This window comes from Pelodiscus sinensis, chromosome 10 (assembly GCF_049634645.1).
Source record: "Pelodiscus sinensis isolate JC-2024 chromosome 10, ASM4963464v1, whole genome shotgun sequence".
NCBI classification, from domain to species: Eukaryota; Metazoa; Chordata; order Testudines; family Trionychidae; genus Pelodiscus; species Pelodiscus sinensis.
In genome coordinates, this window is record NC_134720.1 from 21,060,031 (window position 1) to 21,076,329 (window position 16,299).

The 16,299-nt window shown below is 41.7% G+C and overlaps 1 protein-coding gene across 12 annotated transcripts in view; it reads right to left on the reverse strand.

Moving 5' to 3' along the window:
* The window catches only part of TFDP2 (transcription factor Dp-2), a 189,468-nt gene that overhangs the window by 35,453 nt on the left and 137,716 nt on the right, over positions 1–16,299 (reverse strand). For 10 of the 12 annotated variants that reach the window (XM_075937639.1, XM_075937642.1, XM_075937645.1 and 7 more), the window contains one exon: positions 6,097–6,144. The exons of the other annotated variants lie outside the window; for them this stretch is intronic. In XM_075937639.1, the coding sequence (XP_075793754.1) occupies positions 6,097–6,144 (48 nt within the window). The remainder of the gene's footprint in view (positions 1–6,096; positions 6,145–16,299) is intronic. 12 annotated transcript variants of the gene reach the window in all.

Here is a 16,299-nt window from a genome sequence, read left to right on the forward strand (position 1 = left end):
ATCCCTAATCCAAATAAGTAAATAGTTTTTTATTTACTTTAATGAATTATTGGCTTAAACCTTAGAGGTACATCTAGATTACAGGCTTTTGTCGACAGAGGCTTTGTCAACAGAAACTGTCGACAAAGCTTCTGTCGACAAAGAGCATCTAGACTACATCTAGTTCTGTCGACAAAGCAAGCCACTTTGTCAACATGACAATGTAGATGCAAAGGACAGTGTAGATACAATAACGCCTTCTGTTGACAGAACTTTGTGGACAAAAGGCGTTATTCCTCATAGAATGAGGTTTACCGCCGTCGACAAAACTGCTGAGTTCTGTCGACGTTATGTTGACAGAACTCGGCAGTAGTGTAGACGCAGGTATAGTTTTGTTGACAAAAGTGGACTTTTGTCAACAAAACCCTGTAGTCTAGACACACCCTAGGTGAAGTAATAGAAGACATACCTGGACTGGTCTCACAGAATGTGATTGCAAAAAGATGTGGCTCTATTATGAACGAGTAATATGAAATTTTGAATCACTTCCTGTTTGCAAAAGGTCACCAATAAATCCTTCCCAACAAGAACATGAAAATTAGTAGAATAGTAGGAGCGGTAATCAGAGAAGGAGGCTTGCTCTATTGAAAAATAATTTGCATGCAAATTCCTTCTAAATTAACATCAGCAAAATATTAGTCATTTGGCAAGATGATTTTACTGGCAGGCCTAGCTTTTACTGGTGTAAGTGTAATGGAAACTCTATGCCTTGTATTTACTGAAAGCCTTATCTAGGTTAATTAATATTAAAAAATGTCAAAGTGATACAATGGCTTCCTTTTCTTTTGATCAATTGTACAGTTTCTGAGGAAGGGCATACTTCCTTTATAGGTCTAAATGGAAACGAGTGTTAAAAACAATTAGGTTTTTAGAGATGTTCAGACATGTTATATTAATGTAATAGTTGGGCCTGATCTTGCAAACCTGCAACATTCTCAATGACATATAATGAATTTCTTAAAAGGAGGAAAAATGTACTTTAACAGCAAAAATAATTTGTTTTATTATATGGGCCAGTTTCTAGCTGTTCTCTTGTTTGTCATGGATTATACCAGAAGCAATTTCTCCTCCCATCCATATCCTTGCAGCATGCAGGCAGATTCACGGCAATTGTGAAGAGAGTAAGGATTTTACCAAAGAAAAATGGCTGATCATGCAGGGCAATTTTTGGTTTATCAGGAAACATACGGCCAAGCTCACCTTTAAAAGGGTGACTCTAAAGCTAACATGCCTCTGTATTTGCAACAACAACAAAAAGCAGTAGCAGAAGGCTATTGAGATAAGCAAAAAGTAGGCCATAAAAGTAAGGCACTTCATTCTGGAGCTAAAATGTTATCTTTTGTAGAAGGAACTTGTTACAATCCTTTCATCCAAATACCAGTGACTATTATATAATATTAATATTTTGACATATTTGGACACTTTGTGCAAGAAAGATTTATTTGTAATTCTTTTAGGGTGCCAATTTCACAACGTTTTGTTAAGAAATAACATGAACAAAAGAGAACATTATGTGGTGCTCAGTCATCAAGTTCTGATTTGCCTGGAAGCCATTTCTGTACTAAGAAAGCCAGTTAGGAGATAAAAGTATGTTTTATTGTGCTTAAAAACGGACATAATTAATCATTATGGCTTTAAAACAAAAAGGCTCTGCAGTGAGTATTGCAGAATAGAATACCTATTCAATTTAATCAGAGACCTGTCATTATACTTGGATGTCAGTGAGTTTAACTCTCTGATTACTACCAACAGTGGATTCAATACTGGAAAACTACTGGCTATTGATGTCTAGGGTTCATATATCTGCTGCATGTGAGATTCTAAGATCCCAGAGAACTCCATTTGAATAACAACATATAAATTAAATTTCTATATGCTTCCCTCTCCGAGTAAATAATCGTATGGTAATGAATCCAATGTAAACAAAATCAGTTGAATTTAACATCCATAAACTGAGCATGTATTTCAAAATGTACTTGTAATGGAACATTTTTCCATTGTAAAAAGGAGGCTTTCAATTTAAACATATGCTGCAAATAAACTTTTTGGTCTGTATTAACTAACTTTTAGATTATTAGAAGCAAAAATCTAAAAAATTCAATTTATTTATTATTCATTATGTTCATAATGAATGACCAATTGGACCACAATCTCTATGAGGCTTGGTTCATTTTCAGGTTTTAATGTCTGATATTCAAACACTCCAGAAGTGTTTATTTGGGTGAGTAGGTTTTTTTACAAGTGTTTTCACTGGATTTTTTAAAATAGTTTGAAACATTGTCTATTGGCCTTATAGAAGTGTGTTTTATATAAAAGTGAAAATAGAAGGGAATCAAGGGCTTGCACCAGATGTGGGGGGAGGGAGGGGGAATGCAAGGCTGCTTAAATATTTGTCAGGAAAGATGTACTGAGGGAACTTCTTGTCTGTGTTAATGAGTTCATCATTCCAGATGCTGACAAAAAAATTACCACCATGTCTTGATAAAACTAGCCAAATTCATTGTGAAACACAAAGACAGAGCTGACCTGCTCTCTCTTTTCTAAGCTTCTTAATTAGACTAACAAATTGGACAATAATTGTAAATTAATACAACTGGCAATTTTTTTTGCAGTGGATTCAGAGTTAATGAATTCTAGAAAAGAGACATTTTCACTTGTGTATTAATTTTGCACTGTGTAAGCAATTGATACAGAATATATTGACCTCTGCCTTTCTCCCACTTATAAAATCAATTACACTTTTTATTAAGACAGTACTATGTAGCACTTTAAAGACTAACAAGATGGTTTATTAGGTGATGAGCTTTCGTGGGCCAGACCCACTTCCTCAGATCAATATGTGGAAGAAAATTGGCACAACCATATATACCAAAGTGATACAATCAAAAAAATGAACGCATGTGAAATTGACAAATCAAATTTTAGAACAGAGTGGGGGTGAGGGGAGAAGGTTAGTGTCTGTGAGATAATGATATAGGGGTGATAATAGGGGAAGTTTCTGTGAGGTAATGACATTAGGGGTGATAATTGGGGAAGCTATCTTTGTAATGGGTGAGATAATTAGAGTCTTTGTTTAAACCCATACATAAAGTGTCAAATTTAAGCATGAATGACAATTCTGAAGCTTCGCGTTGAAGTCTGGAGTTAACTTCACATGCGTTCATTTTTTTGATTGTATCACTTTGGTATCTATGGTTGTGCCGATTTTCTTCCACATATTGATCTGAGAAAGTGGGTCTGGCCCACGAAAGCTCATCACCTAATAAACCATCTTGTTAGTCTTTAAAGTGCTACATAGTTCTGTCTTTTGTTTCAGCTAGACCAGACTAACACGGCTGTATCTCTATCACTTTTTAGTAAGTACTGACTTCATTCCCGATGTGAGAGAAGAAAAGCATTTACATTATATAGCTGACATAGCCTAGGACAAGGAAGCTATAACTGTATTATTATTCTTCCTTGACAGTGATGTTAATATGGAAATTTGGAAGCAAAAATGCTTTCCAGATAATGCATTAGTTACATTCTGGAATGGCAATCTGTGCCAGTATTCCACTCAGCATTTCTGGACAGAACAAAAATCTGGAATCCTATTTCAATAAATAAAGTATTAGTCTGGCCTTTATTATTTAAGTCATTATGTCACTTAAAAGGTTTTTATACCACTTTACAACTTGGTCAATCAATCAATATATTTATGGGCAATTGGTTTACAAAACTAATAGAAATGAGGCCAAACTCTCACATTCATTTTGAAGGGATCTGTGGAAACACATTGGAAGGCAAAATTTTGACCCTTTGAGTGTCAATGCTAGGAAACTATAGAAAAATATAATGTTTTTAAAATTGTCGTTGGCAACCTCACACATATACTTTGCAAGTATTTGAAAGGAAAAGTATGCAAAACTACACTGGAAAAGAGGGGGAGATGATGAAGAGTAAGAATAGCGGTATGTGTAAATAATTTATTTTATCCGGTTATTAAACTGGACACGCCTAGGTACTCAAAGAAATGAATGCAAGAGATATTTTTGGTAGCAAAGTGAAGAGTTATTGATCTTGCACAGTTACTGTGATTCTTTGAGATACGTCCCTCTATGGGTGCTCCATCCAGTCTGTGTGCCTGTTTAGATATTTTAGGTAGAAGGGATCATTCTGCCAACAAACGTGCTCTCTCCTCATCTCGTGCTTTGCATTGGTGCCAAATAACATTGTGTGGGTGAAATATCATCAGCTTTCTTTTCTACCACAGAGCTCACAGATAAGATCACTAAAACAGAAGGAAGGAAGACAAGTAGTAGAGCACCCACAGGTACATGCATCTTGAAGAACCATAGTTACTGCACAAAGTGAGTAACAGTTTCTTCTTCTTTGAGTAGTGTACCTATGGGTTCTCCATTCTAGGTGATTAACACCAGTAGTCCTAATAGAGGACTGGATCTTCAGAGTCAAATCTAAGTCTGAAGATAACATGGTGGTACCAAATATGGCATTGGATGCTGATTTGTGTCCGTATAATGTTTAGCAGATGTATAAGCAGATGTCCACATCATTGCTCGCATATTTCTGTGATTGGAATATTCTTGAGGAAGGCTTGTGGAATGAGTTTGCACTGCAGAAGGCAGTTGAAGGTCATGAGCCTGATGGCAATACCTATTGCAATCCGATGTCCATTTAGTGTCTTTGTTTAGAAATTGGGGATCCCTTACATCTGTCTCCAGTGAAGAGGAATAGTTTGGGAGATCTTCTGAGAGATTTAGTCCCATCTAAATAGATGGCTAATGCTCTCCTGACCTCAAGAGTGTGTAATGCTGCCTCCCTTTTGTTCTGGTGTGGTTTAAGAAAGAAGACTGGGAGGCAGATAAGCTGATTTATCTAGAAGTTTGAAAGCATTTCTGGTAAGAATTTAGGGTATGGTCTTCATGCAATCTTGTCTTTGAAAAAGATTGTAAATGAGATCTGCCATTAGTGCACCTCTCTCCCACTGTCCAAGTAAATATGATGGTCAGTAAGAACGGTTTTCATAGCAAGACGTATAAGAGAGCAAGTAGCCAAAGTGTAGCCAGAGTGTAACCTGCAACAGACAGGAAGGAGCCGGCCAGGCCCACCATGGACAGGGGCTTCTCTGGCGGGCTCTGCAGGGCTAGAACAGTGGGGAGGGCAGGGAACTACTTCAGCCCCTACCGGTTAACAGGTTACCTTTTTACATACCTACTGCAGATATAAATTGGATATCTACAAGTACACGGTGTTCTAAATATAAAATTTATATCCGCATCTGTATCCACACAAAAAAAAAAGAACCATGGACATCTGCATCCACATCTGCAGATTTGCAAGGCTCTAGAGATGGGAAAAGCACATATGTGGGCCAAATAGACACTGCTACCTAAAATCTCTGATCTGAATTGCAGAGATGTTAATAGATAAATATGTGGAGTGGATTACCCACATGGGCAGTACTTACAGACACGTAATTTAACAACTGTGTTAGTTACATAGAAAACCAGAACCATTCCATTTCTGGGGAAAATGTTTATTTTTAATGGCTCTCTTTTCTGTCTCTGTGATGACTACACACATACTAGAGGTTGAACCTCTTTAATCTGGCGCTCTCCGGTTTGGCAATATCCATGGTCTGGCATTATTTTAGTTAGCCAGTTATGTGCGCTTATCCTGGGTGTGGTCAAGTTTACCACAGTCCCATAAAGTTTGTTTACAGCCAACAGTCCTGGCTCTCAATGTTTGGTGTTGTTATTTAGCTCTAATTTACCCCTAAATGTCTTCTTAGAGCCCAGTAAGCAGTGGGAGTGTTGGTAAAGCTGCTAGTCAATACTGACTTCCCGTGGTACAGCAAATTCTCTGGATTAGCACTGGTCAGATTTCAAGGGTGCTGGACTAAAGAGGTTCAACTTGTATTCTAATTAAAGTAGTTTAGCTAAGGGATTAAAGTAATGAAAGACCACAAAGTGGGAACTGGACATCTGTCTGTCTCAATATGGAATGGAGAGTAAATCTACAAATATATACATACAGAACATGTTCAGCAATACTCACCTTTCTGAAAAATCTGATTCTATAAATTCCCGAGCCCGTTTTCTGTCCCTAGAGAGAAGGAAACATTTTTTAAAAATATAACATCTATCTTTTATGCAGGGACCCAAGAAAATCCATTCATTTTCTATACTGGAATGTTAATAGACTTATATTTGGGTATTTTTAAAAAATCATTCATTTTTAAGTACAGTTAAAGGTACTATGTAAACTATGGTGAGAGAAAAAATAATGCAAATGTCATCTGAGAGAATTTAAGTGAAAAATATTTAAGATTTTAGATGCAGCATGATGCAAAGAACAGACTATCATAGTGCAGGGGTGGCCAACCCGTGGCTCGTGAGCCTCATGAGGCTCTTCGCCCCTTAAAGTGAGGCTCGCAAAGCCACCTGTGCCTCTAGAAATGGCCCCGGCTCCCTGTGCTCTCCAGGGCAGGGGAGCTGTCTGGTGCAGCGATTCAAAATGGCATCGCCAAGATGGCAGTGGGCAACGGGAGCCTGATGTGGCCAAAATGCCTCATGTGGCCAAAAAGCCTCGTCTTTTCTTTTAAAGAGGCAGCGACTTTTTTTTCCTCAACAAAAATTGCTAAAAAAAATTCTGGTGCAGCACTTTGCATTTTTTCACTGTTTTCTTCGTTTAATGGGTTGGCCACCCCTGTCATAGCGGGAAGGCAAGCTGTTTAAAACATTCAATGTGTATAACTTCTTCTCTAGGTAAGAATGGGGGTTTGGGAAGAAGGCAGGCAGACAGGTTGATTCAGATATAATTTTCAGACCAGCTGGTTGATGCATTTATGGATAGATAATGCTAAACTCATAACACATGAAACATCAAGGAAGGAGGATCAGCCACAAGCTAGGGATGTAAAATCCGATTTCAAATGTTAATTTGTTAAACTTTGCTGCACTGTGCCATTGGTGAGGGGCCTTGGAGTAGCCCCCCACCTGTGGCATGGCACAGTGGGTGTGGCTGGGCTGGAGCAGCCTCCCCTTCCATGTCACGGCATGCTGGGCTGCTCTGGCCAGGCCAGGTGCTGGTTAACCAGGTAAGCATGCAGGTAAGGCAATGCTTACTGGGTAACCGATCACCCCTTTATATCCCTACCATAAGCACCTTAGAACTTGCACTCTCTCTCGGCTGAAATGACTGCTACTAGGAAGATAGGCTTCAGAGTGAAATGATGACCAGCATTCTACAGTCTCTATGCCAAAGGGGAATTGGACATAAATCAGACATCAGGAATGGTAACACACACAAATCTGTAGGGGAACATTTTAACCTCCATAGACATTAAATAATGGATTTAAAAGTAGTCATTCTTCTACAAAAGAATTTTAGCACCCAACTACAGAGGGAGACAACTGAACTGGAGTTCATTTAAAGTGCAACACTTAGGCTTGAATAAAGATCTTAACTGGTTAATGTACTATAAAGGCAACTTCCCCACCTTTGATATTCACATTGCCACATCACATGCTATGAATGACACACATCCAGCCTCACTTAATTAGATTTAACAACACTGGTCCTACAATTTACAGGTAACTTCATTTGCTGTTATATATATCCTGAATTCTGTAAGTTCCACTCTCACTCATCTGATGAAGTGGGGATTTTACCCACAAAAGTTCATGACTTAATACATTTGTTAGTTTCTGAGGTGCCATAGGATTACTCATTGTTTTTAAAGTTATAGACTAACATGACTACCCCTCTGAGCATTCTGAAAGGAACTCAAAGAGAGGTTCCATGATTCCTGAGAGGAATACAGGTTGTAGGCAGGTTCTTTGATCAGGCACTGAGACACTGATATTATCAAGTGAGAGAAGACTCATTAATACAGTTCCATTAGAGCTGAATGATAGATTGGAGCGTGGTAAATGAACCAAACTACTTGAGGCGCTGTAATACTGAAGGCTACATATGGTGCAGGCCCAGCTGAACTGCTCTAATTGAGAAACTCTTCCATTTGACAAACAAGTCCTTGTACTGGACCCCTTTCTGACATATCAGGATCTTCTAGACTTTTCTAGAGCAGTCCCTTTCTTTATCTGGCCAATATCCAAGCCTATCAGGTGCAGCAACTTAAGATCAGAATCAAGTATCTGACTGTGCTGCAGTGAAAGCAGGTCTAGGAAGTTTGGTAACTGAAGCTAAATTGACAATTGTAACAGGTTTGTCAGCCAGAATTGTCTTGGCCAGTATGGAGCCATGGGAATGATCACAGATTTCTCCTGATTTTGGAAATCACTTTGGGGACCAGTGGAACTGGTGGAAGGGGGGGCTGTATACTATTGAAGAAGGAAGGCATCGATCAGCCAAGGAGCCTAGGCTCTTGTCCAGTCTGGAACCCTTGATATAGTCATTGGTGGCAAACAGTTTTATTATGAGACTCCTGCTTTATGATTAATCTCCAGAGGAACTCTTTGTGATTGGATGGAGACTGTCAGCTCTGAAAGCCTGCCAAGTCATTGTTAACACAGTCCATAAGTGAAGAACAACAGGGTTATCCTCTGTTGGTGGCACCCTCTCCAAGGCTTGATAGACAAGCATGCATATCCTTGGTGGTTGATGAAGCGCATTACTGATATGCTGTCTGTTTGGATTGTCACTGTAAAATTCTGAAAAAAGGTAGGAAGGCCAAGGAGCTGGTCTGATGTGTCTGAGCTTCAGGACACTGATGTGGAACCCCCTCTCCTCCAGATCCAAGTGACAGCTACGGCATCAATAGGAATTTGTCTGCAAGTAGGTATGCTTTCTCTAATCTAGGTTTCAAGACTCTTATGAACTTTATCATTTGTGATGGGTTAAGAGAAACTGTTATGTAATGAACACCTTAGCTCAGAGAACTGGAACAGGACATATCCTAGGCTTGACACCACCTCCTTCTGGGATCTGCCCTGAGTCAGCCAGTCATTCAGGTACGGGTAAGTGGGAATGACCTCCTTTCTGAGATGCCTCACAACAACTTATAGGCACTTTGTAAAATCTCTTGGAGAGCCTGAAAGGCAATACCTTACACTGTTAATGATTGGTCCATACTGTAAATCATAGGTACTTCTATAGCTATCCATCTGGTGCACATGGTCTCTCGTTTCCTTTGCTGCTCCTAGTCTGGTTGAGAACTCAGATGCTCTATCCTTCAAGGAGTGATGTTTTGTGTTCTCCCTCTGAAATCTGCCTTCACATCTAGTGCTATAGTGCCTACCATCTGTCTCTGTAAATGAACGTTGTCTTTACCTGCAGGCTGCTTGATATGCCTATGATGGAGCTACCAGTGAAGGTCCCAGGGCAGTTGATGATGAGAGATCAGTATGAAGAAGTTACTCACCCTGTGCAGTAACAATGGTTCTTCAAGATGTGTGTCTCTGTGGGTACTCCACTCAGGTCTCATTGCGTCCAAAAATTGAAGATTTTTGCCTAGCAGTGCCTCCTGTGCTGCACATGCACAGTTGCCATCTTGTGCTATTTTCATCTGTTAGGTGTGCACGTGGCACGAGCCTCCCTCTGTTCCTTTTCTATGGGAAATCAGATAAAGGACTCCAAGTAGAGGGGAAGAAGGTAGGGTAGTGGAGCACCCATAAGGAGACACATCTCAAAGAACCATTGTTCCTGCACAGGGTTAGTAACAACTTCTCCCTCAAGTGATGTTCCTGTGGATGCTCCACTCAGGTGACTTAGTAGCAGTACCCACCATATAGTGGTGAGTATTGGAGTTATTTATGTGAAGAAGCAAGGACCGCATCTGCTAGAGTGGTGGTAGGTATGGGTCCTTTCTGTAGAGCATAATGTACGAAAGTATAATTGGAAGACCATGTCGCTGCTTTGCAAATGTCCACTAGTGGCGCATTAAGTAGGAAAGCAGTTGATGTGGCTATTGCAAGTGTGCAGTGTGCTCTAGTGGTCTGTGGTGGTCTTTTCCACACAGCTGGTAGGACGTGTATATGCAATTTGCAATCCACTTGGAAATCCATTGTGCAGAATGGCTGAGATGAAGAGTCTATCTGATTGCCTGGACACCTTGGTCCTCTCTAAATAAAAGGTATGACATCTAGAGTGTGAAAGATGCATTCTCTTGGAAAGATGTGAGGTTTAGGAAAATATGTGGTTAAGTATATGGGTTCATTTAGGTGGAAGTCCAATATAACTTTAGGGAGAAATCTGAGATGAGGTCTGAGCAACCCTACCTTTAGTAAATGTAGCATATGGTGAGTAAGCCATGAGGACCGCAATTTCGCCCTCTCTTCTCGCAGATATTATTGCCACTTGGAAAGCACGTTCATGGATAGGCATTGCAGTTGGGTAGTGGCTAGTGGTTCAAAGGATGGCCTAGTGAGTGTGTCAAGTATGAGGATTAGGTCCCAAGGAGGTATAGGCAGGCGTAAATTTGGATGTATTTTCTGCAAGCCTGTTAAGAAACACTTCATCATGGAATGTGCAAAGTGTGAGAGATTGTCAACTGGTTCATGGAAGGCTGTGATGGCAGAGAGATGGACTCGAATTGAGCTGATGGAAAGGCCTGTGTCACTGAGACCCATCAAGTACTACTGTACGGTAGGTATGGGAGTGGTGTTGGGTTGGAATTGACAAATTCTACACCACTCCTGAAAACTTCTCCATTTGTTTTGGTAGGTATATCTTGTGGAGGAGCATTAACTATTCAGTAGGATGCACTTAACTCTCTCCAAGCAGGTAAGTTCTTCATCTTGGAACCATAGAGAAGCCATGCTATGAATTTCAGGTTTTCATGTAAAGGTCTTGCCCTGGTGCTGGGTTAGTAAGTGGGGACTCATGGGGAGAGGAATTGGTTGAGCTATTGATAGGTGACATAAGTAAGGTAACCAAGGTTGTCTTGGCTAGTAGGAAACTATCAGAATTAGTGAAAGACCAGTCCAAGTAGATCTTGTTGATTACTCTGGAGAGTAAAGGAATTGGTAGGAAATCAGAGTAGGGGAGTGGTCCAGCAGATGGTGAAAGCATTTGCCTCCAACCTTTTGCCCTGACCTGCTTGGGAGCAGAATCAGTGGCATTTGTGATTGATTACTGTCGCAAATAGATCTAGGAGCGGGATCCCCCAATGTTGGAAAGCTGGGAGGAGAACATTGAGACCGAGTTCCAACTCATGCTGTTCAGGTAAGCGTCTGCTCAATTTGGAATATTTTGTTGGCCTGATATGTGTGAGAGATTGTCACACATTGCAGTTGGGGTTATCTGGTTCTTGTGGCACCAGTTCCAAAATCTGATGGCTTCTGAACACAGTGAGTGTGACCAATCAATGGAGGGTGCCTGATGTAAACCAGAGGGCGTGTTGTCCGTGAGGATACAAATGATTCTGCCCTTTAGAAGGGGGAGGAAGTGAGCACATGTTTTGTGAATGGCCCTGAGTTCCAGGACATTGATATGGAGGTGCATCTTGGGATGAGATAATCTGCCCTGTACCATTCTTGTGCTGCAGCAGGTGCTCCATCCCAGAAGTGATGCAATGGTCGTGACCACTACTGGTGAGTCTGGGCGATGGAAAGGTACGCCGGCTAGTAGATTCTTTGGAAAGGTCCACCAGTTGAGAGATTGTAGTACTACTGGTGGGAGTGTAAGGCATTTCGTGAGGCAGTTTTGGTTGGGAACATAGAAGGATGCAAACCAGGACTGCAGGCAACCATCTATATTCCCAACCAACACCACCTCACAAAGCGACTTATACCTGTCGGCTTCCAACCACCTGTTTTCTTGGCAGTTAGAAAATAATTGGAATAGAACTCTCTGTTCCTTGAAACTCTGTGGGAACTGGCTCTATAGCCCCCAGGGTGAGTAGTTTTTACACCTCTGCTTGTAACAGAGGCTTATGAGAGAGGTCCCTGAAGAGAGATGGGGAAGGAGGTTGGGTAGGAGGTACAGAAGTAGCCCAATCTGAAGATCTCGAGAACTCATTTGTCTGTAGTAATAAGGGCCCATTGTTGGTAAAAGGGTCTCAAAGGGTGATGGAACCTTGTGTTTGGATGCACTGGATCTTTGGGATGGTCACTCAGACCCCCGACCAAAACTTCAAATTTTTGTTTGTTTGAAGCGGGCTGAGAGTTGGAAAACTGGTTGTGTTGAACCCTTCTTCTTTTGGGACATTGCTTGAGCCTGTTATCATATGGCCTCTGTTGTTGCCTATGGTAGTTGACGGCCCTTGGTCTTTGGTATGGGGGTGTATCTGTGTCTTATTAGGTGGGGTATACATGCCTATAGTATGCAGTGTGGTACGGGAGTCTTTCATTGAGTGTGCCACAAATACAAATGAGGTGTTAAACAGGTTATTTCTGTCAAAGGGGAGGTCCTCCACCTTCATCTGTAACTCTTTTGGGACTCCCGAGGATTGTAACCATGATGCCCTGCACATGACTATAGCTGTAGTTCTAGATGTTGTATCAGCCATATCCATTTAATCTTGGAGAGCTGTTTTTGCTATGGATTGGCCCTCTTTGATGATGGATTGTAGATGAGGCCTCTGATCTTCAGGAAGGTCCTGCAAGAGGTCTTGTAATCTAGAATATTTGGCATGATTGTAGTTAGCCAAAAGGGCAATGTAATTAGATATGCTGAACTGGAGGGTGGCGGCAGAGCATACTTTCCTCCTGAAGAGATCCAGACATTTATGTTCTTTTTCTTGAGGTGCAGATTTGTATCGATGGTGCTTTGATTTATGATGAATGGAGTCCACAACCAATGAATTCAGGTGGGGATGTGAGAAAAGAAAATCCATCCCTTTAGCCGGGACAAAGTATTTTCTTTCCGCTCTTCGGTTGGTGGGAGGTGGAGATAGAGGCTGGCGTCTGGCTTCGTAACAGCCTCATTGATAGGTAATGCTTTCTTGGAGGACGTAGAGGGTTGTAATCTTTTGAGTAATTTGTATTGTTTATCTTGCACCTATTGGAGTGTAATGTTCTGCGACTGAGTACTCACTTGAATAATTCTTGGAATTGTTTCAGATTGTCCACTGGTGGAGAGGACGATGATTGAAAAACTGCTTCATCGGGTGAAGCAGAAGATTGTGGGCCTTGTGAAGAGGTCTCTGAATCAGTTTGAGGTAAGTTTTCATCTTCATCTCCTGGATCTGCCAGGATTATCATCAAAGAAGGGCAACAAGATGGTGTTGAATATGCAGTGGTAGTTGGAGACCATGTAGCTGTATACACTGGTGATGGGGCTGGTGTATTGCGTGGGTGGTGGCAATGAGAGAAGCAGGTGGGATATTGGTGCCATGGCTCCCAAACAGGACACTGAGATTGAAACTGTTGCAGTGGATACGGCCATGGATGGTTAAATCACAGAAGTTGTGGGGGTTGTTGGAAAGGTTGGTGCTGTGTGGAGCGCCATGAAGCCACCGATCCCATTGGGTATGAGTGCTGTGATGAAAATCTACTCCCCTGCTCGGAGCCATGTGCTATTTGTGGTGACACTGGTGTGGAAGAAAACAGGCCTTCACTCTGTGTTTGTAAGCAACAAGTAGTCAGACAGTTTATTCAAGCAATATTGCAAGAGAAGATGCTGCTGCTGCTAGGCAGATTGTCAAATACAAAACAATTAGAAGCCAATATATATACTCTCTGTTAATATATACCAAACAATTATTCCCCTTTCCATAACAATTCCCTTCAGACACCACCTTATCTCAAGGTCTTCACTAGAGTCAGTATTCTATTCTTATCTCAAGCACAAGAAATGAGAGGGAAAACAGCATCTCTCACAGTACTCTGCGTTGTTAGGTCTCAGAGTTAGCATGAGTTAGGCTAACCAAAAGGTCAAAAAGGCTACATACAAATCCCTTGGCTTCCATACTGGTGTGGGAGAGTAAGAAAGTATTTCTGCCATTTTCCTATGCGGGCTGGAATGAGGCATTGTTGGAGAGCATGGTGAAGCTACTCCCTGCACCGATGGAAATAGCATGGCCAGTTGCGAGTCTTTCTACGTGCCACATTTTGCTCATCGCTTTTTTATGCTCCAGTGCTAGAGCGCGCTTTAATGCTGCCTTGTTCAATCAGTGCCGGGTTGTCTTTGGATGCTGGCAGTGGCAGCATGTCTGGCTTTGTTGGTGCCAGTCATTTGATTGCATTGGAGGGTGCTAAGGGGGCGGTTCGCCATTTCGGTTCCGACTCCGCTTTCTTTGCTGAGGTTGGTTTACGTTTCTCCATTGTGCCGGAAGTTGACAGCACCAGGAACAAGCAGTCTGGGATGTGGCAGGCAGTGATTGTGCTGGGGAAGTGCATGCGACTGAAGCGCCTCTATGGGGCGATGAGCTAGCCCATGTCTTTGGGGGCTTATACCCCAGTGGCTGGAGGGGTTTCTCCCTGAGAAGATTCTTCAACCTCATTTCATGATCTTTGCTCTGGCTGTCATGTTTTGATAATGCGGGCACTTTTGCACTTTGTGGTTTTTGCCTAAGCATTTTATACAAAAGGCATGTCTGTCAGAAACTGGCATTGAGTCCCGACATGACCTGCATTCCTTAAAACCAGGAGAGCCTGGCATGTTGAATGAATGTGAGGGGTCAAAACTGGGGGGGGGGGGGAAATGCTGAGTAGGAAGGCAAAAAGGAAAACCCTGGGGAAGCGTTTTGGGGTTTTTTTCCTCCTAAAATAGAGCACTAGGTAAAACTAAGTATAAACTGATTAAAACTATGAACAACTGTTCTAACTAACTAGACTATTTTACTATTTTCTGTAAGAAAGGAGAGCATTAATGTGACTCCATCTTCAGCTGAGGATGGTAGAAAAGGAACTGAGGGAAGCTTGAGCTGTGCGTTAACCTAACAGGTGAAAACAGTGAGAGTCAGCACTGCTAGGCAAAAATCTCTGATCAGTGGTATGAGGATGCACTGAGACCTCAGTGGAGCACCCACAGGGACACCACTCAAGGGAGAACGAGGCTTTCTATGATGAAGACTTCCTGATGTCTTTGCTTTTATCCAATGATTGATCCTGAAGTATGATGTGTGCTCAGGGGATGCTCTGGGCAATGCTGGCTAATCTGGCCTTACTCGAGTAATGATTTTCATTTCTGGGTCTAAAATTATCTTCTTCGATTGCTATGACAGAGACAACTTGAACTGGGTGTCTTTGTATTTGCAAGTCCTGGAAGAAAATGACTTGGACATAGAGCACCTGGCTGGGATATGGAATTCCCCTAGGCAGAAAAGATTGACCCATCCTGTTAGGGATCAGTAATTCACAGGAAGGTAGAATTTAAGCTCTTAAAATTTGGAGTCTAACACATGGTATTAGGTTTTGTCTCAATGCCATTGGTGGTAAGAAGGAACTATGGGAGGGTCAGGGCTATTCTATCTTTAAGCTCTCATTTAGGAGCATGAGGCAGCACAGAGTACATGTGTGGCCTTGCTATCAAAAGAATCTGATCTCGCATGAATTAGGCATATGCACACCTAGTGTAAGATTCGCACAGAACTTGAGAATCTTGATCAAAATATCAACAGGTTATAAATAAGCATTTAGATCAGTGGTTCTCAAACTTTTTTGCCTGTGGCCCACCCTGCTCAGAGCAGACCTTTCTGTGGACCACCAGCCAACCACTCATGATGTCAAAATGGGTGCAGGAGTGGGTGGGGAGTATGGCTGGGAGGTTGGGTGCAGTAATGGGGTCTCAGCAAGAATGGGCATGGGAGTCCGAGTGGGTCTCAGCAGGTGGAGGACACAGGAGGTCTCAGCAGCTGGGGGGCAAAGTGCTGGACTCCCTACTGTGAGGGGAAGGGGCAAGCCTGCAAGGTGGCTGTGGACCATGAGTGATCTGAGGACCACACTTTAAGAACCACTGATTTAGCCCAAGAGAATTTTGCAAGTCACAGATGTCACATTGCTCTTCAATGCTAGATGTGGAAAAGAAAAGAGGCTCCTATAATCTATGCCAGAAATCTGAATGTCAAGTGTTATTTAATAGGCACTCTAACTACTCTGATATCATATAATCCAAATATCACAGGAGCATATAGACTAATAGAAAAAGACAAAAAACATGAATGGGCCAACCTATTGACTTATCCTTAGTTCAACAATGGCCATATGTTGGATTTACTCCCCTCAAAAATTCAGAATTAGTCCTTCCAAAAAGTTTTTAAAAATGGCCAACTGGTCATGCAGTTTACTTGTCAGTTGTTCAGGTTGGCATTTTTGCCACAGAGCAAAAAGAGCTTAACAGAGCTTGTGACTAAAG